Source organism: Macroventuria anomochaeta (assembly GCF_010093625.1).
Source record: "Macroventuria anomochaeta strain CBS 525.71 unplaced genomic scaffold BU25scaffold_3, whole genome shotgun sequence".
Taxonomy (NCBI): domain Eukaryota; kingdom Fungi; phylum Ascomycota; class Dothideomycetes; order Pleosporales; family Didymellaceae; genus Macroventuria; species Macroventuria anomochaeta.
Genome location: NW_022985364.1, coordinates 33781 through 59294, shown reverse-complemented (window position 1 = coordinate 59294; position 25514 = coordinate 33781). Strand labels below are relative to the sequence as shown.

At 53.0% G+C, this 25514-nt stretch overlaps 13 protein-coding genes across 13 annotated transcripts; 7 read left to right on the top strand and 6 right to left on the bottom strand.

The window, feature by feature from the left end:
* Positions 1-161: 161 nt before the first annotated feature.
* On the top strand, positions 162-2105 carry BU25DRAFT_454267 (uncharacterized protein; the record flags this gene model as incomplete). Its single annotated transcript, XM_033709856.1, has 2 exons — positions 162-397; positions 446-2105. 2 exons carry the CDS (start codon positions 162-164, stop codon positions 2103-2105), a joined length of 1896 nt encoding a protein of 631 aa, XP_033566075.1.
* A 460-nt stretch (positions 2106-2565) lies between these two features.
* Positions 2566-3083, bottom strand: BU25DRAFT_454266 (uncharacterized protein; the record flags this gene model as incomplete). The annotated part of the gene is made up of 2 exons (XM_033709855.1): positions 2566-2958; positions 3012-3083. The coding sequence occupies 2 exons, from the start codon at positions 3081-3083 to the stop codon at positions 2566-2568; spliced, it is 465 nt and encodes a 154-aa protein (XP_033566074.1).
* A 409-nt stretch (positions 3084-3492) lies between these two features.
* On the bottom strand, positions 3493-6178 carry BU25DRAFT_406415 (uncharacterized protein). The gene has a single exon (XM_033705271.1). It carries the CDS (start codon positions 5846-5848, stop codon positions 3740-3742), a length of 2109 nt encoding a protein of 702 aa, XP_033566073.1. The 5' UTR covers positions 5849-6178; the 3' UTR covers positions 3493-3739.
* A 161-nt stretch (positions 6179-6339) lies between these two features.
* On the top strand, positions 6340-7451 carry BU25DRAFT_406414 (pyridoxamine phosphate oxidase family protein). The gene has a single exon (XM_033705270.1). The coding sequence runs from the start codon at positions 6542-6544 to the stop codon at positions 7370-7372; it is 831 nt and encodes a 276-aa protein (XP_033566072.1). The 5' UTR covers positions 6340-6541; the 3' UTR covers positions 7373-7451.
* Positions 7442-9037, bottom strand: BU25DRAFT_406413 (MT-A70-domain-containing protein). The gene has a single exon (XM_033705269.1). It carries the CDS (start codon positions 8903-8905, stop codon positions 7532-7534), a length of 1374 nt encoding a protein of 457 aa, XP_033566071.1. The 5' UTR covers positions 8906-9037; the 3' UTR covers positions 7442-7531.
* A 175-nt stretch (positions 9038-9212) lies between these two features.
* BU25DRAFT_406412 (mitochondrial carrier) lies at positions 9213-10812 on the top strand. Its single transcript, XM_033705268.1, has one exon. It carries the CDS (start codon positions 9363-9365, stop codon positions 10587-10589), a length of 1227 nt encoding a protein of 408 aa, XP_033566070.1. The 5' UTR covers positions 9213-9362; the 3' UTR covers positions 10590-10812.
* Positions 10813-10889: 77 nt separating this feature from the next.
* Positions 10890-11477, bottom strand: BU25DRAFT_331219 (uncharacterized protein; the record flags this gene model as incomplete). Its single annotated transcript, XM_033702387.1, has 2 exons — positions 10890-11009; positions 11085-11477. The coding sequence occupies 2 exons, from the start codon at positions 11475-11477 to the stop codon at positions 10890-10892; spliced, it is 513 nt and encodes a 170-aa protein (XP_033566069.1).
* Positions 11478-11631: 154 nt separating this feature from the next.
* On the top strand, positions 11632-12329 carry BU25DRAFT_406411 (small nuclear ribonucleoprotein F). Its single transcript, XM_033705267.1, has 3 exons — positions 11632-11676; positions 11726-11766; positions 11856-12329. Exons 1-3 carry the CDS (start codon positions 11671-11673, stop codon positions 12088-12090), a joined length of 282 nt encoding a protein of 93 aa, XP_033566068.1. The 5' UTR covers positions 11632-11670; the 3' UTR covers positions 12091-12329.
* BU25DRAFT_135353 (uncharacterized protein) lies at positions 12049-15592 on the bottom strand. The gene has a single exon (XM_033700552.1). It carries the CDS (start codon positions 15577-15579, stop codon positions 12316-12318), a length of 3264 nt encoding a protein of 1087 aa, XP_033566067.1. The 5' UTR covers positions 15580-15592; the 3' UTR covers positions 12049-12315.
* Positions 15593-17798: 2206 nt separating this feature from the next.
* BU25DRAFT_487467 (uncharacterized protein) lies at positions 17799-18661 on the bottom strand. The gene is made up of 2 exons (XM_033711283.1): positions 18259-18661; positions 17799-18189 (listed from the first exon to the last, which is right to left on the bottom strand). Exons 1-2 carry the CDS (start codon positions 18590-18592, stop codon positions 17900-17902), a joined length of 624 nt encoding a protein of 207 aa, XP_033566066.1. The 5' UTR covers positions 18593-18661; the 3' UTR covers positions 17799-17899.
* A 995-nt stretch (positions 18662-19656) lies between these two features.
* On the top strand, positions 19657-19948 carry BU25DRAFT_406407 (uncharacterized protein). The gene has a single exon (XM_033705266.1). It carries the CDS (start codon positions 19705-19707, stop codon positions 19897-19899), a length of 195 nt encoding a protein of 64 aa, XP_033566065.1. The 5' UTR covers positions 19657-19704; the 3' UTR covers positions 19900-19948.
* Positions 19949-19966: 18 nt separating this feature from the next.
* Positions 19967-20834, top strand: BU25DRAFT_406406 (uncharacterized protein). Its single transcript, XM_033705265.1, has one exon. The coding sequence runs from the start codon at positions 20173-20175 to the stop codon at positions 20674-20676; it is 504 nt and encodes a 167-aa protein (XP_033566064.1). The 5' UTR covers positions 19967-20172; the 3' UTR covers positions 20677-20834.
* A 219-nt stretch (positions 20835-21053) lies between these two features.
* On the top strand, positions 21054-24502 carry BU25DRAFT_406405 (alkaline phosphatase-like protein). The gene is made up of 2 exons (XM_033705264.1): positions 21054-21715; positions 21774-24502. The coding sequence occupies exons 1-2, from the start codon at positions 21453-21455 to the stop codon at positions 24427-24429; spliced, it is 2919 nt and encodes a 972-aa protein (XP_033566063.1). The 5' UTR covers positions 21054-21452; the 3' UTR covers positions 24430-24502.
* The last annotated feature ends 1012 nt before the right edge of the window (positions 24503-25514 follow it).

The window sequence follows — 25514 nt, the reverse complement described above, 5'->3', positions numbered from 1 at the left end:
AGTCACGAGAGCTGCTGGGCCCTTGTGCTAAGTACTGAACTGTCTGGAGTCTTACAACTACTTGTGACTGACGAATCCCTAGCCACTGCTCTCCACAACCGAGCTATACCGTCCCACCGGGTACCTCGTGCCCCCCCCCCCCCCGAAACACGACCCCTCCCATGGCCCCTCAGGCGGGCGTCAACGGCGTGCTGCCTGTCGCAGTCCTGCAGAGAAATGCACCTGCTCAGGCCGCCCGCGGCCCCAAGGCTGCCCAGCCGCGCCTGAAGCTCGTCTTGCGCCGCCTGCCCCCAGGCTTGACGAAGGCGGAGTTCGAGAGCGCAGTTGGTGACGATTGGAAGGTCGGTGCCGGCAAGGTCGACTGGTTCAACTACAGAAAGGGAAAGGTCTCGAAGGAGTATGTTGCGTGCACTGTCTAGCCATTTCCAGTCTGACATGTCCACAGCGCAGCCAAGCCTTCGAAACCCTCTCGAGCATACTTCCACGTTATCAAGCAGGATTTCGTCACCCAGCTCGGAGACCACGTCCGCGCTCTCACCTTCCACGACGCCGCAAAGTCATGGCAGGATCCTGCGCTTGTCGGCCCACCTGCACTCGAGTTCGCACCGTACCCGAAGATGCCCGGTGGCCGTCGTAGGAACGACAACCGCCAGGGCACCATCGACCAGGACCAGGACTTCAAGGACTTCCTCGAAAGCCTGACCAACCCAATCAGTAAGCCTGCTGCCCCTGACGGCGAACCGGCGAAGGAGACCAAGGGAAAGACGACGCCACTGATCGAGGCGCTCCGTGAGAAGAAGGCGAACAAAGAGAAGCCGAACAGCAAGGGGCGCGCTGGACGTGGAGAGAAGGATGCCACCGCGGAGAAGAAGATGCTCGCCAAGCCGGGCAAGGAGAACGCACCCCACGCAGGGGACAAGAGTCGCAGATCAGGCAAGGCTGACAAGGCCCTGATGACCAAAGAAGCCGTCAAGATATTGAACAAGGAGGCATCGACCTCGAAGCACGCGAACACTACCGCAGACAAGGCCTCGGCCAGCCCTGCCCCAGAGCGCAAGCGCGGCAACGTCGCCCTCGCAAAGTCCATGCTCCAGCGCGATCTTGGGGTAGGACCTGGGCCTGCTCCCAACCGTCGTCGTGGAACGAAGCGCGAGGTTGCCGGCGGCGATGCGACAGCCCAAGCAAAGGATGCGCCTGCTGCAGAGCAGAAGCCCAAGGACACACCTGCTGCTCAGAACGCCGCATCGCCAGCTGACAAGGCCGCTCAAGCATCGCAGAAGAAGGAGCGCCCAACCCGCGCCGAACGTAGAGCGTTCAAGGCTTCTTTGGCGGACACCACGAACGGCAAAGCTGCACCGGGCGATGCAAAGCCTCAGGCGCAGGGCAAGGCACCAGCAACACCAGCTCCCCAGATCTTGAAGAAGCCGCAGCCTGCGCAGACACCGACGGTCCCCAAGGGCCCGGCGGCATCACGCGCTCCGCCAACCGAGCCCGCCGCGCCAAGATTGACTCCTGGGCCGGCGAAGGTGCAAACTCCAGCACCTCCAGCCACGCCGGCAGCTCCTCCTGCCAGGTCCACTCCCTCTCGACCGGTGCCCGACGCCACGAGCAAGCAGGCCTTCCTCAAGCACGCCAACCCATCACAGGGCATCACCGAGCCGTTGATCGAAGAGGCCCTGAAGGTGTTTGGCGGACTCGAGAAGGTCGAGATTGACAAGCGCAAGGGATTTGCGTACGTCGACTTTTCAGAGCCAGAGGGTCTGCAGAAAGCCATGGCTGCTAGCCCTATCAAGATTGCTCAGGGCGCTGTTCAAGTTCTCGAACGCAAGGCGCCAGTTGCCAGAGGTTCTCGCTTCAATGCACCACCCCAGGGACCCCCTCATGGAACGCCAACTGGACCAGCCCGTGGCGGCCGCGGAGGGTTTGCACCTCGAGGACGTGGACGTGGAGGCGCACGCGGAGGAGCCAACGCTGCCGCTGCCGCTGCCGCTGCTCCTGCTCCTGCTCCTGCTCCTGCTCCTGCTCCAGTCTCTGGTTCTGCCGCACCTGCTGCTCCAGCTGCCGCCCCTTCAGCCCCTGCGCCCGCCGCTGGCACTGCTACATGAGCCACCAAAAGGCATATTTCGTCAAGCCTGCTTACACGCTCGCTACAGCAGGCTACGAGTCTGATCAGTCGAAGATATGGTCCAGATAGCGCTTGAAGATTCGAGCAATAGTCCTAAGACCAATCGATACTACGGTACCAGCACGTGGATCCGTCGGCCCAACTTCGTACCAGCGGCATTTGTATCCGTTATGGTAGTATCTTCACTGCGACATCCGTTGAAAGAAAGGTCCACAAGACATGTTGGAGCACGGCTCTTCGATAAAGGCATGATGAGCAAGGGGCATGATAGCTGAGTACAGTCAGGGAGATCATTCCACGGATTCAAAGACGTGGTGATTCAGCTCGAAGCAGCTTATGTAGTCAGGATTAGCCGATATAGTAAGACGGAAGAAAGGCAAGAACATAAGCATCAATTGCTACCTTGCAACGCGTACATCCAGACCCACTCCATCAGAAGCCTACTCCTTACCCCAGGTTACCTCTGTGCTCGGCGTACCCAGCTCAATCGTTGAGCCAGGTTTACTGATGACCAGATCGCGCTTTCCCCAAGTGATCTCCGTCGATGGCTCGCCCAGTTCAATCGTTGAACCTGGCTTGACATCTATGAGGTCGCGCTTACCCCAGGTAATCTCCGTACTCGGCTTGCCCAACTCAATCGTATCCTCAGGCTTGCTCGGTTCGAAGATCAAGTCCCTCTTTCCCCAGGTAATCTCCGTACTCGGCTTGCCCAACTCAATCGTATCCTCGGGCTTGCTCGGTTCGAAGATCAAGTCCCTCTTTCCCCAGGTGATCTCGGTGCTCGGCTTGCCGAGTTCGATTGTGGTGCCGGGTTTGGTGTCGATGAGCTGGGCCTGTCTGGATTGAACACAACGTTTTCGAGAATCGGCGAAGGGGACTTAAGTACCTCTGGCTCAGCGATAGGCAGAGCGTTCGTCAGAGCCGTCAAGGCAGTGACTGCGAAGATGGCGTAGCGCATTGTGTGTGTGTTGGGGGGTCTGATCTGGTAACTGTGGAAGGATGGATGCTGGAATGTGGGGAGGAGATCGACACTGGTCATATACCTCGTGGGTCGACAGGGGAGTATGGGTAAACCGTAACCGTAACTTGTGCTGGCCGGGACATGTCGCCCCAGGGCTATCACTGGTCGACACATCACCTCGACTACGGAGAGCAATACCAATCGCCTGGATGCTGTGGGCATATGCCTGCCATAATTGTGGCCTAGATCAAGAAGAACAGCCTACTTCGGACACATATTATATGGTTTGCAACGACTAGTCTCAGCAATGTCGAGCTGACCTCAGTTGTAGTACGGATTTTTCCCATGTACTACAGGCGGTGCCACGACGCAAGTGGAAGGTGTTCACATGGCAGACATGGAGAAGCGAGGATTATATATTTATACTTCGTATAGTACGGCTAAATGTACATTGTCTTGGCCTGACAAGGTTCATCCAACCTCCGACCTCACAACTCTGTACACACTTACATACTCTACAGGCGGAGTTCTAGACGCTCTCGTGTGCCCCCATTATACACGCAAAGGTATATCCAACCAGACCCGATGCAACCAAAACGTCAATCTAATGCTTCAATTTATGCAGTGCGACGAGCATGGTATGTGTGGATCGCTCAGGACTCTGGATCTTTCGGCTTCTCTCCAAACTCGGCCTCAAGCCATGTTTCCCAGACTTCTTTTGATGCTGTGGGATTTGGTTCATCTTTAACCGGCTTACTCGTGGTCGCTGCCAGCCAATCGTGAGCATCCGGGTCTTTGGGCCGCTCTCCAAACTCGGCTTCGACCCACGATGCCCACGTCTTATTGAGATCGGTTGGCCGCTGCTCTGAGACTTCCGTAGGGATACTGTCCTCCCAGTCGCTGAGGTTGTCCACCGGCATGTCGCTATCTCCTTCAACGACCGGTGCACCATACATCAGGTCGTCGATGCTGAACTCTGGAGTTGCGCCAGGTTCCGGTTCTTTCAAGTCCTTGACGAAGCTGGAAACTGCGATGAGCAGATTGTCTGCAGCCCAAGCCGGTGCCAGATTTGCCTTCTTGGCTTGCGCCCATTGTGTCGTTCTCAACGCGTTACTGATGATGTTCTGTCGGTCAAAGCCTCTGTTCGCGACCTCTTTGAGGACCTGATTGAAGGCGCTTGTGTTGCCAGTCACTGAACACAGACTGAGCATGAACTCATATGCCTTGGCCATGTCTTTTGGCATGGCCATGTCTTTGATGCTGTTGATCTCGTCCCAGACATACACACCACCCTGCCAGTCGGCTCGGCGGATGCAGTCGCCTAGCAGTCGTGTAAGACCGGCCATGTCGAGACCCCAGCCGTCGGCTTTCATCTCGTAGTAGACTTCGAGAGCGCGATCGAAGCCGCCAAACTTCACCACACCACCTATCAAAGCACCGAATACCATTGGTGTTGGGTACACCTTCTGGTAGATCTTCTTCTCGTTTATGGGCATGAGACGACCCTGACTTGCTTCATTAATGGTGACGTCCGGGTCTGCGAGCATCAGCGCATCGCCAACACCACGCATCCATGCGACGAACCGAGAGAAGCCGTCAGGACGTCGTTCAGATATGTAGTGGCCTAGGATGTAGCGGAGGGTAATCTCGTTGGGCCGTATTTTGGAGGCGTGAAAAGCGAGGATAACATCATCCACCATTTCAGGACGGCGCCATCGTTTAAAGCCGGCGATGAGTATGTTGAATGTCTGGACGTCTGGCGGAGCTGAGGACACAAAGAGGTTGTGACAAATCTTGGCGAGTGCGTCTGCAGCTATCCTGTCCTCTTTCCTGCCTCTCGTATCGTGGCGCAATAGTTCTTTGAGACCGCTGTTCAGCCGTTGTGTGGTCTCGTAGAAGTCGCCGTCGGGGTCTTGGTGATAGCGCGGAATTGCAGGTTGATCTGGATAGATCTGCGCTTCCAGAGCTTCGTCGCCGACGGCATCCCCAGGAACTAGGTGCAGTCGGACAATGTTCGCCAATATCTCTTTCCGCGCTTTCCACGCTTGTGTGTCGTCGAAAGCAGCGACCCTCTCGATCTGTGGCGACAGCCCTGATTGCGGTTGCCATGGGACACGGACGCGTCGCAGAAGTGAATATATAAGTACTGCAGTGCACAACTCTTGCATAGTAAGCTTCTTCCAGGTATGTCTTCTCCGCATCGCTGCCAACCGGACCATATCTGGAGCCCACAGTGACTGCGGTGGCAGATTGTATGGCTTCACTCGATGACCTGTGTTCGCCGGCCACTGAAGCTGCTGCATACCTGGGAACCTGGAATCCCAACGAAGCTCGTCCCATGTGCCATGCGGGTCATCGTAGGCCCGCGAGTGCATTCTGTGGAACAGCCTCTGATCGTCCGCGAGGTCCATGCCCGCGACCTGACTGAGGCGAGTCCAATCCAGGTCACGCGGCAGTCTCTCGAGCGGAATATGGTCGACAGACTCATGTTCAACGTTTGCCTGCCCTCTGGTCTTCAATGGGCGGGCTAAAGGGCGTTCCAGAGCCTCCTTCAGCGATTCAATGGCCTCCTCCCACAGGCGGCCACTCTGCCTTGCCTGCGCATCGATGGCGATCCCAGCGGCGGGGGTGGTTGTATGGACAATTGTTGACGTTCGATGACGGAGTGAGCTTCGTGAGCCATTGTGCACTGTCCGACTGCCGCAGACAATGCATCGGCAGGATCCCGGGTTCTGCGTTGCCCGGGACCAGAGAGCCAGCATTGCTACCGGAGCATGCTGCACTGAGTGCGGAGCGGCGGCGATGCGAATCGCGGGGCGTGGGGCGATTCGACGCACTTTGGGGGACGAGAAAGAGGGACAGGGGTCGCGGAGGATACAGTTATGCGGCAAGCAGCTTGAAGTATCCGATTAGGCGTTCGTGGATGCACAATGCGACTTTAATGTGATGCTCAAAGATTATCGTCTGATCGGGGTCTGCTCTCAGGAACGCCGACCACTTCAGTCTTGGCATTCGATGTTGCGGAGCGAGCAACAGCAGTATAATTTTCGGAGACAATGTACTTTGGTTCAGTAACTACGGTCAAATCTCCGGGATCAGTTATTGCAATCACAAACATTCTCGTTGAACAAGGGAAACCTCTCAACCCAGGGTTCGCAGCATCTCCTAACCAGCTACAGTAAGCTCGGCTGAATAAGCAGCCAATCTCCAAAATGTCACAAAAAAGTCCAAGCATATCAAAACAAATTTACCAGAATATTGGAACTGAAGAAGGAGACGTTGTAAAGTTGGATTTTCGTGAGAAGACCAAATCGTGAAATACCATACAGCAACGACATAACCCATCTGGCCAGCCACCCTCTCCTGCTCTTCCACTCCCCATCTGGACAACCATATCGACCTGAACACGTGCCTATACCTCAGCGACATCCACACAACATACGAAGCCGCCCAACATGCCTAAATTCCACGCCTCCTTGAACAACGACCATGTTGAGTTCATCAACGCCCAGCCTCTCTTCTACGTCGCCAGCGCGCCCTGGGCCGGAGACCACATCAACATCTCGCCCAAGGGACAGCCCTCACAAACCTTCTCCATCCTCGGCCCCAACACAGTCGCCTACCTTGACGCCACAGGTCACGGCTGCGAGACCATCTCACACGTTTACGAGAACGGGCGCATAACGCTGCTCTTCAGCTCTTCAGGCTTGAACGCCAAGACCCTGCGACTATTCGGCTTCGGTCGTGTAGTCGAGAAATGGGATCAACATTTCAATGAGTTGCGCGCGAAGATGGCGTCTGAGAACGGCGATTCAGTGGATATCACTGGTGCGCGTGCAATCATCGTCTTGAAAATCAAGAAAGTGCAAACTAGCTGCGGATTCAGCACGCTTCCTGGTGTTGAGGAAGGCGACGCAACAGCCTTTGCAGACCACGACGACGACAAGGACGGACGTGAGACGCTGGAGGCTTGGGCGGCGAAGAAAATTGAGCGAAAGGAGCTGATGGATTTCCAAAAGCTGAACAATGCTAAGAGCTTGGATGGGTTGCCAGGACTGAAGAATGCGAGGTTGGCGCAGGATCAGAATTTTGCGATCGAAGATACGAAAGCGTGGCTGAGGAAGGTCAGCAGGCAATGGGATACGGTGGCGTTCGGTGTTGGGTTGGGTTTTCTTATCATGATTGTGCTCAGTCTGGTGGGCTTCATCCACATCGAGCCGTCATTCCTCACACACATTCTGGAATTTCAAAAGAGACAGATGGGGGACTACCACGATGAGCTATGAGCTATAAGGAGTGTAGATTGGGTACGGTCTTTGGGAGGTATGGCATTTGCATGGCGTGGGAGGGGGTGATCTTATCAGTACTATCGAATTGTAATCTACAGAATCTTGTTACAACTGTGCTATGGCAGCTTGCTCCGTCGTAAAGCCTTGCATTATCTCCTAGTTGTAGCGCACGCTCCTTTGCTGCTCGATCGAGTCTTTTGCCCAGTAGATATTCGAGTTATACTTCAGCACTTCATTACCCCAAGACGTCCATCCAGCAACAAGATATCGGGCGAAGACCTCAAGCGCACTGTAATCAGTAGGTTCCGGCACATACGGCTCTAGCAACTCTTTCAGACACGGTTTCCGTGAATGTATATCCGGGACCGCGGCGATGACCCTTTTCCGAGGGCTTGACGCATGTGTCATTGTGGTCCACGCATTCGGTGCCGCTCGTCCCAGAAGTAGAACTTCATACGGCTTGCGCATGGTATCATCAATATCGAACATGGGATCTCCTTTGGTAGTCGTTTTGATCCAGATCCACTCCTCAATTAGCCCAACATTCCACGTCTCGAATAGACCGCCTGGACCAAGCACATGGTCTCGCAGAGCTGACTTGTTGGTGATCCAGATACCGACAAGAGCGTTGTGCTCGAGGTAGTTGTCAATGTCCATCTTCAACAACATCTTCTTCAAGTATGGCATGCCTCCAACCTGCTCATACGCCCCTTTACGCTTAGCTGATCGATTTGGCCATGGCGGATCTAGGAGGACCAGATCGAAGTGTCGGGGGAGATTGTGCTTATTCGTGACCTCGCGGAAAGCCGAACGAAAAGAGTCTGGATGGTCGCAGTCACCGAGGAAGAAAGCGGATAGCGGCGGAACCGTGAAGTTGTATGCTTGAGTCATTTGCTCTTTCTCGGCCCCGGCTCGAGCGATGGTCAGGTTCAGGGTCTGACTCTCTGCATTGTAGAACGCAGGCGACCAGTCTGCTGCAGTTCCATCCTGTAAATCTGCGTCTCTAGCTGCAAAACATGACATTATCCATCGCTGTGCGTTATCTCCGGCAATCGCTGGTTGAACCTCTGGTGCACCCAGAGAAGCCATCATCGTCTGGAAGTCGAACGAGTTGTCGTCGACTCTGCTCTCCCCGCCAGCAGCCCACTCTCGAAATTGATGCTCCAGCTCTCTTTCTACATCATTGGTTTCTGCTGCGTCCTTGCCATATTTTGGTAGATGGGGAAATATCTGCCTGGGAGCGCACCATGATCCAGGAACGTGAGCTTTGATGTCGAGCAGAGCTTGCTGAATCAATGACTTGTATACTTCATAACGCGCTGTGTCGGCCGAAGCAATCCCTGTGATCTTGCTTGCCTTGGGTTGGTATTCTTCCTTTGACTGGATTGGCTCTTCCAACGGTGAAGTGGACAGGAGTGTGCCAGTGCGGCCTTGAGCGGTGGCGATCGAAGTGGGTATATCGACAAGAGTGATCTCACGGTCTGCGCTCTGGTAGAGTATGGCGCTCCATTGGTCGTGTGTAGCAGTCATTAGGAAGAGAAAGAAGTGAAACTGGGTTCTGGACAGAGGAAACGAAAAAGTTTACCTACGGTTGTTGCCGCATTGGGCAATACCTACCCATTCACTTACGGTCCGATGGCCTCGACGTGGTAATCAAGAGTCACACACCACGGTCAGTCTGGACAGCAGACGAAGATGGATCCTTGGATCTGTTACGGAGGTGAGGCTGTCGCGTGACATGCCGGCCGTGGAGCTTTTCCGCGTATCGTCGGTCAAGGGCCATCTTATCCGGAAAGAGATTCAAGATCCTCGGCTTAACGTCATGGCCTGGAGCTGCATCTCAACCACACACGGGCAACGCTTTCTAATCCCCCACAAAACTCTCCACATTCCGACCTTAGTAAACACCTACTCTGGGATTCCACCTGGATCATACAGACATTGACACAGACACGCACCCCATGTCGCGGTAGTCACGAGCCCTGGCATGTCCTCGCCCGCCCTCCGCCATGACGGCTCCCCCATGGACACCCATATCCTGACCCACCATGCGGACAGCCACGCCGACATAAACAGTGCCAGCAGCAGCACAAAGACACCACCGCTATGTTCCACAGACGGTGACACCATCGTGCTCTCGCGGTCAGGGAAAGACGCACGCCCCCATGAAGCCGCGGGGCGAAAAGTCAAAGTCGACAAGAAGAGCTACGAATACCTGATAAAGAGCGGCATTGCAGGTGGAATAGCAGGCTGCGCAGCGAAAACCGTCGTCGGTCCCCTCGACCGCGTCAAAATCCTCTTCCAGACGCAGAACCCGCAATTCGCAAAATACACTGGCTCATGGACCGGCTTCCCCACCGCCGTCCGCGACATCTACCTGCAAGCTGGCGTGCAGGGGCTGTTCAAAGGGCATTCTGCAACGCTGCTTCGAATCTTCCCATACGCGGGTATCAAGTTCCTCGCATATGAGCAAATTCGTGCGCGCGTCATCCAATCCAGAGCACAAGAAACCCCCGGTCGCCGCTTCGTGTCTGGCAGTCTGGCAGGCATGGTGAGCGTATTCTTCACCTATCCACTAGAAGTGATTCGCGTGCGCCTTGCGTTCGAAACACGGGCAGGCGAAAGATCGAACTTGAGCTCTATAGTACGAAAGATATACTCCGAGCACGCCGCACCGACGAGTCACAACCCAACCAATGCACTCACCGCATCCGCAACCCAAGCAGTTGAGACACTCACACCGCAAACAGGCCTGAGTAACTTCTTCCGTGGCTTCACGCCCACACTACTCGGCATGGTTCCTTACGCCGGTGCTTCGTTCCTCGCACACGATACCATGAGCGATATTATGCGCTGGCCGCTTCTCGCGCCTTACACCGTTCTGCCAAACACTGGCCGTGAAGAGACATCCACTACGAGCCAGAAGCCTGCACAGCTGCGCTACTGGGCTGAGCTGAGCACCGGCGGTATTGCAGGATTCGTCTCGCAGACAGTATCATACCCGCTCGAGGTGATAAGGCGACGAATGCAAGTCGGCGGTGTAGTGGGTGACGGGCACCGGCTGAGCATCGCGGAAGTCGCGAAGAGAATATACGTTGAGAGGGGTTGGAGGGGATACTTTGTGGGCTTGACGATAGGATACGTCAAGGTTGTGCCCATGGTTGCGACCAGCTTCTTTGTCTACGAGAGGGGCAAGTACTATCTTGGAATATGAATGGCAACGAGGGAATCTGGTTGGTGTTCCCTACAACGGCGTTCTGGGAGTTGCATGAGGGACACTGAGCAGGATGTGTCCTGCATATACCTGTTAGCTGTCACATAAGTTTGGCCTTGTACAAAGACGGCTGCATCAGCAAGTGCGTTTGGTGGGTCATTGATATCTCTTCTCAATGGAATCAGTCAGAGCCGCCTACTCGTTTCTGCTTCCTACAACGACTCAATGAGCCGCACTCTTCGTCGTGTCTCCAACCGGCCTTACTCCTTTTGCCTCGCTCCTTCCTTGTGGGCTCGTTGGCTATGCGCGTCGTACTTCCCACACCAAGTTTGTGATGCTGACCTCCTCGCTCGCCTTCTCGTCGTAGTCGAACCACTCGCCCTCGTGGAGCTCAATGTTTTCAAACTTTGTGCCTGACTCCTCGCCCGTGGCAAGCCACTCACCCTGTTACATGTCAGTCCCATCCTAACCATTTCCATACACACAGCCACATACATCAGCCTTGAACTCGACAAACTCAAGCCCTCTGCAATCGAACTCGAGGATGTTCTTCGTCTTCGGTGGGTCATTTCGTTCGTATGCAGCCGGCGCGGCCTTGATGTTCGCTGAGTGTTCACGCTGTAGAGACATTAGCATCATGTTAACGCCGAGGAGGACAGTGAGAAAGACCTTACAATTCTTGCACTTCCACACAAAGTTGGCCTCACCCTTGCTACCACTGATTTCATTCTGCTCGAAGCGGCTCACAGACACCCAGTTGGGGTGTGTTTCGCGACAGGATGTGCATTGCACCTTGAATGTGTAGTAAAAGGGCGAATCCTCGGTGTCGAGGGGACGCAGGTCGGTCACGCCGTTCAGCTCGGCTTTGAGGGCTAGTGCGAGCACCATGTTGAGTGTGAGGGTCTGTTGTGGGATTGCAGCTCTGGGAGAGCTGTGAATGGTGCTCGCCGCGGGGGCGGGGCTGGCCAATCGGTGGTTCCAGCAGGAAAACTCCGATGCCTTCGAGAAAGCTGGGCGCGACGATGCGCGACTGTCGAGAGCTTGAGACTGCATTCACGACAATCACATCACAGTCGCAAACATGGCTGTAAGTGCGCGCATGGTATTAGTAACGCTCGCTGCTAACAGTTTCCTAGGCCGTCGCACCCTTTAACCCCCGACCGCTGCTCCAGAGCCTGTACGTTGCAACACTCCAGACGCCCATTGCGGCCACCACACCCATGCGCGCGGCGTCCACACCGTCTACAGTATACTGACCAGCTACAGCGTCGACAAAGACATTGTCGTGCGCCTCAAGTGGGGCGAGACCGAATACAAGGGCAGACTCGTGTCCGTCGACCTCTACATGAACATCCAGCTCTCCAACACCGAAGAATTCGTCAACGGCGTCAGCTCAGGAACACTCGGCCAGGTCTTAATACGATGCAATAACGTGCTTTGGATTGGACAGGCTGATGGAGTCGAGGCGAAGGAGAGCAAGGATACGGCGATGAGCGGTTGAGCCTGGCATCCTGGGTTGAAAACATGATATCAAAAGGATCAGACGAATGGCACTACGAATGAGAAGAGAGGCACGAAACGCAGACTTCTGCGCTTGACGGCGCGACTGCGTGGTTTGGCACAAGACGACTACCTGATACCACACAACATGCGCACACGGCGCAGGTGGAGGACGAGCTTCGAAGGACATTGACATTGATTCGAGCTATATAGAGGTAGCGCTGTGCTATTCGATCTCTTCCACAACCATCCTCCGTTTCCCCTGTCCATCATCTATATCAGGCCTGACATTGAGGCCCCTCAGCCCACCCTCAAGCCCCAGATCCGGTCCCAGCTTCATGCCCTCATCTCTGACCCTGTACAGCGTCTTCATCCGCAATGTCTCCAGCCCGTCCACCACACTCGCCGCATGGTCCCTTACAAGCTCATCCCCATCCTCATCCCTCACCCATCTGAGCACCCTCTCCACCTCATGCTGTTGCTTCATGCCCAAACCCACACTACTATTTTCACCAGCATCTAACGCCTCGTCCAGCGCTCTCAGAAGCCCCATAACAACTAACACTGCCGCTCGTCTCAGCATGAAGAACGCCTCAGCCGTCTCCATCGTCAGTACCAGCAGTGCAGTCTGCAGCCCCGCGTCCACCGTTGCCTGCCCAACAAAACCTAATCGCTTCTCCAGCACCGTGCCAAAGATACTCATCGCGCTCGCACGAATCCTCACATCCTCTTCGATACCTGTGTCTTCCCACCCTTTGACAATTTTACTCAGTGCCTCGTAGTCTGCTTTATCGGCGGCCGAAGCCTCGCCATCGGGCTCGAAGACGTTGGGTATCGGACCGCCCCACGCGGCTTCTGCTTCGTCCTGCTGCTGCGCGATTTGCAGCGATACAGCTTGGCGGTAAGACTGCGTTTTGTGGCGTTGACCGCGCCGCGAAGCCAAGAATAGACAAGCTGAGGTAATGTGCTTGATGCTAGTGTACGCCACTCCTGTGTTACTCTTGTCGTGCCAGAAGTCGTCGGCAAGGACAACGTTGTTGAGGACCTCGCCAACGCGCAGGCGGTAGTCTAGCGCTTCTTGTAATTCCCGCTCTTTCTCGTCTGTCATTCGACCCTTCGAGGGCTTGAGACTGCGTTCATCCACATCGAGAAATGCATCCACGAGGACATTGTTGGTTGGGTGTGGTGCGCGGAGAGCGAGAGTGACCAGGACGGGGATCGCGGCGCTATGAACGTAGGATTCTGGGTCTGCGAGAGAGGCGGAAAGGATGAGGTGGGTTGTTCTCGGGACGTCGATGACTGGAAAAGAGGAGGGCTCTCTGATCAGTGTGTGAAGGGTTGAAAGTGACCATGTGCGATTTGGGGCCTCAGGAGAGGTGAGGTCCTGGAGTGCTGCTTGGAGTGTGGTTCGATGGGAGGCGAGAGGATCGACATTAACTTTGGTCGGGTCTGAGATAAGTGGTGAAGGGCTGAGAACTTGCAGGAGGCTACGCGCGGAGTTGGCGATGACTTGCGAGAAGGGGGCCTGGTCCTGAACGTGTATCAGGTACTGCAAGTGCCCAGTAATTTGCGAAAGTAGAGCCTGATTTGCGGGTGTTCGTTTGAATTTGGGTGTCGCTACCACTGTGTTGAGGATGCTGATAGCGAAGGCGACAAGATCATCTTCTGATGTATCGCCTTCATTACTTTTGTTCCCAGTCGCTGATTTGAGCGCCACTATGCTCCCTAAGTTTGCCCTGCTTGGTTTCTGTGACTTTACCTGTCGTTCTGATCTTGCTTGGTGATTAGCAACATAATTCTGAAGCAGCTGACCCATAAGTTCGATGATGTGTTGTGGTGATCTTGCGAAACTGTCTCTGAACCTGGAAGCTAATGCTTCCGAGAGCTTTGCATCTGTCAATGCCGTGAGTGGATCATCATCAGATTCAAGGAGCAGTGTCGCTTTCGAATTCCGATTGGGACTAAGCCAACGCTTTGTGACTTGAAGGAAGATGAGGCCTACGACGTCGTCCGAAACCTTAGCATCTGCAAGCAGAGAGACAAGGAGGTCAATCCGTCCGGTAAGGTCATTGATACGTGAGAGGATGGATTCCATCCCTTGAACACCACTAGGGCCTTCGTTCCGTCGCATTCGAGTCTCAATGCCACCTTTGGTGCCTGGACCAAAAGTCCAGTCAGAGGGCCCATCCCAGAATAGGTTGGTCGCAATAGTATCTACTTGCTTCGGATCGCAAGCGATAGTAATGTATCTTGCGATAATGTTGCGCGGTAGATCGATCCATAATTTGTCGAGCGACCGCTTCGACCGAGCATAGTTGAGCAGAGCCCAAAGGGGAAGGAGTATGGGTCCGGTGAGTCTTTTGATGAGTCCTGCATGTGAATACGATGTCGTAATGACAGCTAGTCGTTGCAGAGCAAGGAGCAGGTCTTGATCTTGTACAAGGACTCGATCTTTGGTGCTGTTTCGTAGCACTGCTGTTGCAGTGTCTTTGGGATAGACAGTTTCCAGGATCGGCTGAGCAAATATTTTCCATCCTGTCGTGCCAGGCGCACCTGTAGTTCTCTTGCTGAGAATACCTCCTGCAATAATCTGCCCTGCGGCTCTGCTCAATTCTCTAACTTCGTTCCCATCTAGCAGACTCCACAGCTGGGGTTCCAATTTCTGAATCCAAGCGTCTTGACTTATCCCGCTTGGAGGTGATGTCAACAATTTTGATGCTTGTGTTACGGCTTCTAAAGGGATTGGAATCCGCGACTGTGGCCCAGATGCGTCTCGTGGGACCTGCGAGTTCTTGGACAGATAGGAGAGTGAGAGGAACTCGATGACATGCCGGACTCCATGAGCACGGATGGGCACTGTGGCAAGCTCTTTTCCCATCCGAGGCTTCAACCATGCTGGGAGCGGCTGCTGGAGGAACGTGGTAAGTATTGGTAGCAGGCGAGACGTAGGAGTCCGAGTGAGCAGATCGTTATAAGCGGGCTCAAATGTGGAATGGACTTGTTGAGTATGCTGAGGCGAGAATGCAAGTTCTGCGAGCGCAGAGATGATGTCAGGTAGAGACCGTTGAGCAAGGAGAGGCTGTAGACCCGTGCCCTCTTTTTGTGCTAAGATGGAAAGCAGCGGAGGAACAGTTTCCGACAACAGCTCTTTGTGTTGACGCGGGGAGACAGTGAAAGTTGCTATTAGAACAGATCGTGGGCGTTGGCTGAATGCAACACCGGAAGATAGATATGGAAGAATGCCAAGTGATGCAGTGAGATCTAACAGCCCATACACAACACCGGCAAGAGATGCATCGTAGGGAGCGTCCGGGTCTGCAGCCAGATCTGCGGTGTTGATAGCCTGCAGGTGTTCTATGGCTTCTCGCACCAGCCTGGCGTTGTCGAGGTCTCCTTCACCACTGGGTTGAGCAGCATGCTTTGCACCCGCGTCTACAAAGGGGCCCACAAAGCTTGCAGCGGCATCCACTGCTTGTTCGACAACTCCCATGGCGTCAAAGTTGATATTGAGGTATTGGTCGACGCTGGGTTTGGCAGCAAAGGAACATGTCTTGCTTAGTCAATGGCCCACGTGATCGCTTACTAGCGTTGTCGCGTCCCCAACCTTGGAAGGCGCGTCGGCCGTTGTTGCCCTTCAACACAACACTACCCCAACTACCAATCGCCACATAACGCTTCGTATTCATTCTGTGCTCAGTTCGCTCCACTCGCATCCAGGGCTTCACCAGACCATGGACAACTTCACCTGAAAATGCCCTCAACGGTGGGAACTTCGCGCAAGTCTTCATGAGCACCATATCTTCTCTCGCTTTCTACAAGCTCGACTGCATATCACTCTCCCTACAGCTACCGATGTCTGTCTTCCACGTGGAATGCGGTTCGCTGCGCCTCACACGTTGTGTACGCCCGACACTCGCCAGAGGCTCCTAACCCGGCTTCGAGGCATGTTGGACCGTACTTGCGTATGAGGAGGGCAGGCTCGGATCTTAACCCTAATCATCTTCTGGTATTCGCTGCGCCTTGCGCGGTGAAAAGCTTTGCGGTCATGTCGCCGACCTTCCGATCAGCCTTAGTCGCCTGGCATCTCACCCCAGTGGTTGCCCTGAGACTACGCGCCAAAGGGAGGCTCGAGGTACGGGAGCTTTGGCTCAAATTGGTGTGTCATGTGCCTGTTGGGGCGTTAAAGTTCTCCTCGAGAACCACGTCGACACTCTCATCCGTGCAACAGACTCTGGTCAAGATGGATAACTCTGAGGCTGCTTCGGTCACGTAGGTTGGAGTACTCTGGTGGAAAATGTCGGGCACCTCATATGAGGATCGCCTTTGGGATCCGAAAGATGTCCAAGCCTCAATCTCACTCTTTGCCGGTTCTCACAGAGGAGCTGCCATACCGAGTACCAGCATCAAAGATATGTTCCTACGACCTCTCGAAGCAACTCAACTGCGTAGGCAGAGCACGGACGTTTGGAGTAAGCCTGACACACAAGCATGTCAACCTGTTTGGCCCCGGCCGCCGCAAGATCCACTCGTCGGAAAGGCGTAAGCCCAGCGAGGTCTTAATGCGTTTCAGGTTGGCGTCGTCTCTCTATGGCAGTCCGTCACGCTCCGGAGCCGGTGCCTTGAACTTGCTCGAGTACGTACGACGGTCATTGTCTTCGTTGGACACAGTCAGCAGTGCTACTATTCTGCGACAACCACATTGAATGAAGATGTGGCTTCGACGTTGCTTCCCGTGCATCTCTCCAACAAGGACGTGAGTCCTAACCAGATTGCCAACCATCCACGCTGTCTGAAAGCTGTTGAGTCTGTGCCACGGTTTTGCAACCCGGCGCCTGTCACTTAAACGTGTTATTCGACCAGTCGCGTCAATCGTCAAATCGTATGTTCAGCGTACGTTGTTAGACGAGCGTCTACCCTTTTCTTCAAACGAGCCATACTTGTTGTGAGGCTCATTGCGGTTTTTGAGGATGTTTTTTGTCCGCATACCATCGCCCTACGGCTCAACACAGACCGGAGAGCAATCAAAAACTTGTCTCTGAGAGTCATGCCAACACATACGGAGAGAAGCTCTTGAGGACTTCAACCCAAGATGGCGGTGCCCAAGGAGAACCTTGCGCGAGGCTTCTGCAGTCCGGGCTAGGGGCTGCTCACGTGGTCAGAGTCATGGTATGAAGTGGAGTGCAACGGTGCTTAACGAGATAATGAAGTGGCTTCTTTTCAAGCGCCGCTGTTTGCGCGAAACTTCGTCTGAGTGGCTTCGATCAAACCTCTGGAAAATGGCCGCTATTTGGAAGCACCAAGCATATAAGGCGATCTCAATCGAGGACACCATCGGCTGTGACATGGCGAGTTATGACCGTGTGCGTATTGCGTTCCACAAGACTTTGAAAGTGGGACCTCTCGAGAGTGAGGCTCAAGGCCTAGGCCTGTCCACGATCATGATCTGCAGCATTTGGCCTGTCTCTCTATGTTTCATGCAGTTGTGAACTCGATGGTTACAAAGACGGTCTTATGCGAAGTGCTTCTGGTCGGATTTTGGGGGCTTGCTCGATGCAAATTCAGGCCTAGTCATTCTTGTGAACAGTGGCGTGAAAGAGGGTGCTCGTGGTGAGAGGTTGTCTGGGTGGTTCTGATAGCCGTTCCACTGGAACGGCACACTTTTTATAAGTCCTCTCCTCACTTGAACATTGTGCTACGCTAATTGCTGCAGTCGATAGCCGTCATTCGCGACAGAACAAGGGGTTTCACATTTCGCTTGATGCTCTAGTGTAAGTGAGTGCGTACTGGAATTCTTCGCACACTCCATCCTGTTACAGATCCTCTGGTGGCTGTGTAATCTTTGTCAAGTGGTCCCCGTTGAGCTCCTTCATGATCTTGCCAAGACCCTCATGGCTGTAATCTTTCTCGTTCCACATGTCCTTGTGGTATCTGACCTTCCCGTTTTGATCGAGAGTGAGTGTGACCAAGCTGTTCACCTTCTTGGCGATCGGCATTGGCTTTGGGGTGTATTCCTGTTGAAGCTTGAAGATGATCTCGTCTGGCTTCGAAGATACAACTTGTGTCTTGATAGTCCTTGTCGATTTCATGATCTTGGGAATGCCTGAGATCGCATGTCAGCAATCTCGAAGTTTCATGAAGACCTCCGCGATAGTTTAAGACAACCACCTACCGTACCACTGGCCGGCAATTTTATATCGTGTATCGCAGTAACTCCATGGATCATCGTAGATTGCTTCCTCGGCGTAGACCATCATGTCTTCTTTGCTCGCGCTACCCGAGTACAAATTACATATCGCCTGCACGATCTGCTCTCTTTCTGGTTCAAGCTGGATGGACTTCTCCGGATAAGGTTCGTAGTCCACGCCTGAGGATGAGTCCTTTGAGGGATCTGGGTTCTGAGTAAGAGCTACTGGGTCGGGGCGCTTCTCAAACTCGTTCTCCAACGCTGAAGCGCGCGTGTCCTTTCCGGATTTGCCTGTGGCCGGGACTGACATTTCGAACATTAGACTTAGGCGGATGTAAGGGATTTGGCTGGAAATCTGCTTGCAAAACGTTGAGGTTCAGCTTTATTGTGTTGTTCGAGTAGACGTTGTAATTGTAGTCATGACGTCAAGGTTAACCAATAAATCGATTCGTCCTACAACCAGGACAACCTCAAGGGCCGTGTTGAGGCTACAACAGTGTACCTACCTCTCAGTACCAAAAGGTACGAATACGCCCAGCTTCTTAGCGTCGCAACCTCTGGTCTGCATACACCTTCTGTGATCTACCACCGGCTCGTGAACGATGGGCATAGCGTTACCGTGTCCGTGCGCGTAATGCGCGAATTCGCGTAATGCGCCAAAATCCTCACCAAAACAGCCTATTTCTAGTACTCTTTGAGATAGTCCAGCTCTTTAGCTAGAAGAGATTAAAAAAACTCTAATACTAAGCTATTGCTGACTACGTTGATCATTGTGCGTTTGAGAAGAAAGCAGAGACCTGGCAGGATATACAGATTGAGGCAGGGGTAGTTACAAAGCACAACAAGGAAGCATATTCAAGGGTTACTATCTGGCGCCGTGTGAATGAGATTGCTCCTATCACTGAGCACATAGCAGCGCAAGAGGAGCACCTGCTAGAGCGTCAAATAGAGCGTCAGAAGTGGTCTGGTGAGCAACTACAGGCTTGGCCAAGGGGTAAACACTAGAAGGATGTGTTATGGTGTGATGAATTGCACTGGAAAACTGGCCCCCGGCATAAACGCAAGATCAAGAGGAGGAAAGGCAAGGATTAAAGAAACAAAACACAAAATGTGCAGTACAACAAGCACCATAAACAAGACACAGAGGAAGAGAAGAAGGAGAAGAAGTTCCACTTGTTCTGCATACTAGGGTATGACTTTGCATGGTGTATGCCCTACAAAACCTCTCACTCCAATGGCAAGATGACAAGCAAAGTGTTCACAGAAAAGATCCTTCCTGCTCTCCAAAGTGAGCTTCTTCACCGTGGTGGAGAGTGGTGCTTGTACCTGGATAAGGACTCATCACACACCTGCAAAAAGACACTCAATTATATGCATTTACATGGCTGAGAGTATATAACTGGATGCTCAAAGAGTCCAGACTTAAGTATCATGGAAACCTGGGTCTCCCCATCAAAGGAAAAGTTTTATAGGCGTACATGTTGCTCAAAAAGTGAAGGGATGGCACGCTTCTATCAAGTATGGGCAAGTTTAGACCCACACAACATCAACAAAACCATCAAAAAATATCCTGGGTGCCTGATTGAATGCCGGGATGTTACAGAAGGTCACACAACTAAGATTTAGCTATAAATACTATATAGCTGTGCTGTAATTCTACTCTATTCATAGTGTTGATACCAAAGTTTGCATGGCAGATTTTTGTGGGTGGCCCGGGCTTATCACCAGTTTTCTATGAAACATGAGAGGCGGGGTAGATTCCCCGTGGTCAGTATGATCAGCTTGACAAAATTTCGAACCTCCAGCTGATACAGAGTTGACTGTCAACAAAGCAACGCTTCGACTAAACAAGGTTTGCCACGTGCTGAACCTGAACCCAGTAGCACTCAGGTATTGATTATGCTAGATTTTGACGATTGTCCGCATCGCTACCTCTGTCTTGTCAGAATTAATGCGTGCAGTGTGATTGTTCTCATGCTAATCTGCACGCAAGAAACACAAGACATGGGTGCGACCCGCCTTAGAAAACACATTGTTTCTGCATCTCTGCATCGAGTTACTCCCTCCGGAGGCTTCAACCGTGCCGCAATATTCGCAAGTCACGCAAGTTGTAAGTCTAAGTGCACGAGGCAGAGCGCATCATTCGCTGCAGAGAAGGGCTGGTTTCGGGGTCCAGCACTCAGGTCTTGGAGTGTGCATTGCGGGGTGCAGTGTCTGGGCACGTACTTCTCGTGGATCTTGGAGGTTCTTACAAGAGACGTCGCTTCGAGCAAACAGCAACGCCATGCCGTCTCCAGCATATTTCCCCAAGAGAGCGCACACGACTCAGCCCGAATCAAGGCCACCGCCGACAACGTCGTACAGGTGCACAGCGCGACGCTCACCGGTGATTCCAAGCGATAGCCAGCTTGGGCAGCTGCGACATAGCCAGACTTTATCAAGCGGCGCCACAATGCTCCCACCTCGTGTTCAACAGTTCAGAAACAAGATCCGTGGAGCATCCCTGGACTCCCATCGATGTGTTGGTGGCAGAGTCCAGTCGCGCCCCTACAGCATGCAACATCGCAGCGCCGTCCGCGGGCGGAGGAGGTCCACTTCAGCGATTTAAAGACCCCTGATGATCTCCTGAAAAGCACGTGCTTGGTTACCATTTCACGTCTTAGTGCGTCTGGAACTGCGCTTGTCATCACCCTGAATAATAGCGCAACAGACAAGGCTGACCCAGCCGCCTTATTTAGAGGTAGCTAATCTAATATTGGCAAGGCTCAGCCGTCCCTAGACACCTATCAACTTCCTTCCCGAGGTTGTGGGGAGCTTCTACGGAGACGCCGCCGTCACTTCCACTCTGGGCTCAATCCGCATCCTGTTGTTTGAAAGGTTGTCGCTATGGTAGCTGAGCAGCACGCTAAGCAGAGCACGTTTTCGCAGCGGGATGAAGTGGTCTTTGCGGCGAAGGAATTTTCCCGGTCCTGCTATATGTGTGCACGCGACACCCGCGCGCGACATTACTCAGATGGCGCCCCGTATTACTGAGGCTGTGATGTCTCGCAGCAGAATGATCGGTGTTGGTGGCCTCAGATCTTGATTTTCGCGAGCGTTCCTTTTCCTTTCCACCCTGCCCTGGCTTCCTTCGCGCATTCTCGACTCACGATCTCACGGCCGCTGTCTGTTCCAATGCGATGCAGGTCAACTTCCTGGCGCCTTTTCAGGCAATCCTGAGGCCCAAGAACCAATTTGCTTTGTTCTTTGTCAGCTACTTTACCGCAAAGCTACTGCATCTCGGAAGTCACGCAGGATCATTGCCAATTCTTCTCTATCTTCTCTACTTTCCTACATTTCTGCTGCCAGACGTTCTCCTGCTTGTCAGCAGCAAGATCCTTGTTTATAAATACAATGGCGGTCAAGCATCTACCGTCAGGAGATCGATCGGAGCCTTTCTTGCGTAGGTTTCGATGCCGTTTGGACCTCTGTTGTACAATCGCTAATATGTGTGGTCACAGTCTTTTCACGGCAGGTTGTTCCGCCGCACAAATATCCTTCTTCGTCGAAACAGGCGGCGAAATACAATGGATGGCAGCCAGTAGAGTCCTTGGGGGCAGCGGAGGCCTTGGCCTACTACTATCCGGCTTGCCTGCGTTAATCGTTGCGTTTGCAATTTTGTATAGCACTGCATGGATTATCGCGCTAAGATTCTACGATACTGTCGAACATGTGCTGGATAACATCGGCTGCTCATTTCGACAGAGCTATCAACTTACAAAAAAAGCGCCGAAGAAAACAGAAGCCGAAGAATTGCTCATCCCTCTCGAGGAACAGCCTTCATCGCTCGGCACCCGTGAGCAGCGCGTTCCCAGCCGCGATCCTGTCCTTGGAGCTCTCAACACACCTAAAGCCATAGCTGTTACTTTTACGACTCTGACTTGCAGCATTGTAGTTCTGTTTCTACAACTTGTCCGACCAAGAACACCACCATACGCCCATATGTCTGGGTCACTTCCAGTGACACTCATTGAGGCAGCTTTGTTCCAACCTATAAATTCCGAGTTTTGCTTGGCTCACCCTGTTGAGCGCGTATTATTTCCTTGGGACCGATTCACGGAGTACTTTGGTCAACCTGAATCGTTGGATTGGATGCCTCGTTCGCCGACATGTAGCAGAGCAAACGGACCAGGACCTCCACCATGGCTCAAGCATCCAAGTTGTGATGCTCCCAATAGCTGCGCGCCGCCTGGGCCTCCCCCTCATGGGCATCATTCACCTCCACCTCCACCTCCACCTCGGCATGAATATCACGGCTCTCCTCCTCCATTGCGTAATCACCCGCCTCGTGGTGGGTCCCCTCCACCTCCCTCCCGGCTATATTCAGACAATACACAAAACGAATTTCGACCTGATGGACCTCCGAGACATCACCGACATGGGTTTGGACCTGGATACGAGCCTCTTTGCGACCCTCTGAAGCTGTCCAACCTCGATGCTGACGTTTTCGATGCTCTAGCGGATGGCATAAAAATCAAAAAGCCCAAAATCAAGAACGTGATGCTGCTCACGCTCGAGAGTACGCGTAAAGATATGTTTCCGCTGAAGAAGAACAGCCATGCTTACAAGACAATTATGTCATCCTATGTATCTTCCAACGCAAGCGCGAAGCTCGACACAAAACTTAGGAATCTCACCAACGTTGCCACGTTTTTGTCGGGGGAATCCGACGGCTTTGGAACAGAAGACAATGCTGTGGCTGATGGTTCATGGAGACATGCATTCAAGGATGGTATGGGTGGTATAAATGTTCAAGGAGCTATCACACAAGCAGCATACACCCTGAAGAGTCTTCTTAGCAGTCACTGTGGTGTAGAACCGTTGCCAGTGGACTTTACCGAGGAGACCAAAGGTCAGATTTATCAGTCTTGCTTGCCGCAGGTCCTACAGGCGATGAGCTCCCATGTGCGTAAAGAGCACCCGGAAGAACTACGGAGAAGTGACGAAAGTCATGCAGACAACCATCGAACGTGGCCTTGGGAGTCTGCTATGGTCCAATCGGTCACAGATCAGTTTGACTCGCAAGACGTGTTGGACGAACAAATGGGGTTTAGGAACGTCATTGCGGAACGCGTGCTTTCGGACCCGACATCGAGACACTACCCTCCGAAGCGGCCATGGGTGAACTACTTCGGCTACCCTGAAACAGAAAGTCTCGACTACCTGCGCGACATGTTCATTGATGCCCGACAACAGCGAAAGCGACTCTTCGTCTCCCACCTCACGAGCTCTCCGCACCACCCATTCGCAACGCCTAAGGATTGGGCCGGACACACCGAATACTTAAGCAAACAGCGATGGCGTCCTGAAGATCCCTTAGATGGGTATTTGAATACTATCAAGTACCAGGACGATTGGGTATCGGACATCTTCCAGATGCTACACGACGTTGGCGCGCTCAACGAAACGCTCATCATCATGACAGGAGACCACGGCCTCGCATTCAACTCCCTGGATAAGTCACAATCTGCTGTGAACAACGGCCACATTTCAAACTTCGCAATCCCGCTTCTCTTTGTCCACCCGGACCTACCAAAGATTCAGTTGAAGGCTTCGACGACCCCTTTATCTGTCATACCAACCGTTCTCGACCTCCTCCTGCAGACCGACTCTCTCCCGGAACTGGCTGCTGAGACGGCCAAAACATTACTGCCAAAGTATCAAGGCAACTCGTTAATCCGCCATCTGAACTACAGCGTCCTGACTGCAGATGGCGGTGTTGGGAAGGCTTTCTTCCAGCCGTTCCACTTTTCCGCAATCAACCCGGGCGGATCTCTCCTGGCAATCAGCGAAGCCTCCACATCGTTTCGACTGGTGTTCCCTCTTTGCTCTAGCATTCCCTTGCGCTTCACCGATATTGCGACAGATCCCACTGAGGCGAATCCGACAATAGCGTGGACCATGGACGAGCTGGTGTCGATTATCAAAGTCAAGCATGGTGTAAAGGCGAAAGAGTGGGTGAAGTTGGCCCAAGAGCTCGGGCGTTGGTGGTTCTGGGATCAGCACGGAAAATGGGGCTATTGGGGCAATGCGCGAAGCACTGGCAGAGGCGGTGGGGAAGTTGCAGGGTCAGGACGCGTAAAGAAGAAGCATTGGTGGGAAACAAGAAGAATATAACGAACGCGCAAGCAAATGGTATTATGAACTCCGTCATAGCTACCGGCTCTGAAATATTATATATCAACTTAACAAACAGCAGATGAAATTGCTGATTTCTTTATACTCAAGGTTTTATTGCACTTACTAATTCCATGCACAGCTTGTTCTTTGCTTCCATAAATACAACAAGACATGCGTGTTCCAGGTTGGCAAAGCGAATCATTCATTCTGCAACTGAGGAAACAAGCAGACCCCACAACACCTCCCGTTAATGTCACGAAGATGCTACAAGTAGGCCCTTTAGGACTTGCTAGGAGTCTAAATCAATTACTACGTACGGTATCTAAGTAGGTACAAGACGTTGTGTACCGAACAGAACTCTACCAGCAACAGTCTATATACTTACGTGTGGGTTTGTTTGGTTACCGGTTAATAATCGGAACTGATTTGGATAGGTATCAGGGTTGCAAGTCCTAGAGCAGGGCTTGCAGAATTCTGATACTCCCGCTTCGGAGGTTACAGGCCTGCTCCGGAGGTGACCGGAGGTTGTACGTCCGCTTCGGAGGTGTGTAATTGATTGATTGATTGATTGATTGGTTTAACGTCCTATCTGAGTCTAAGACTATGGAAGACGAGAGGAGCAGTAGCTCCTCTGGAAATGCAAAAATTTAGTTACATGAGAGTGAGGTCAATGCAGGTACAAGGGATGGTGAGGGCTCAGGCCCAGAGCAAAGATGCTGAAAACAAAAGAAGTACAAAACAAATAAACAAAGGAAATGGAAGCTGGTGTAGCATGCCTATGCCAGGTCTTCTGAAGACTGCCCAAGATGCCACCTCCTTGTGCCCACCTTGGTGCTGCTGATGAAGTCCAAGGTGGCAATTCAAAACTCAATCCACTCCTTCAATTCCAACAACACCAACTTCTGGTCGACATCTCTATTGTTCCCCAGGCCTCCTGGCATCCCAAATCCATCAGAATCCATCTCAGCACACTCCCAAGAGCCATTCCCTCCATTTTCAGACCCTCCAGCCTTCTGGTTGTGGAGTGCAGCCCAGGTGCAGTCCTGCTAGCTGTTCTGCCCCTCAATTGCAGAATTTTCCGG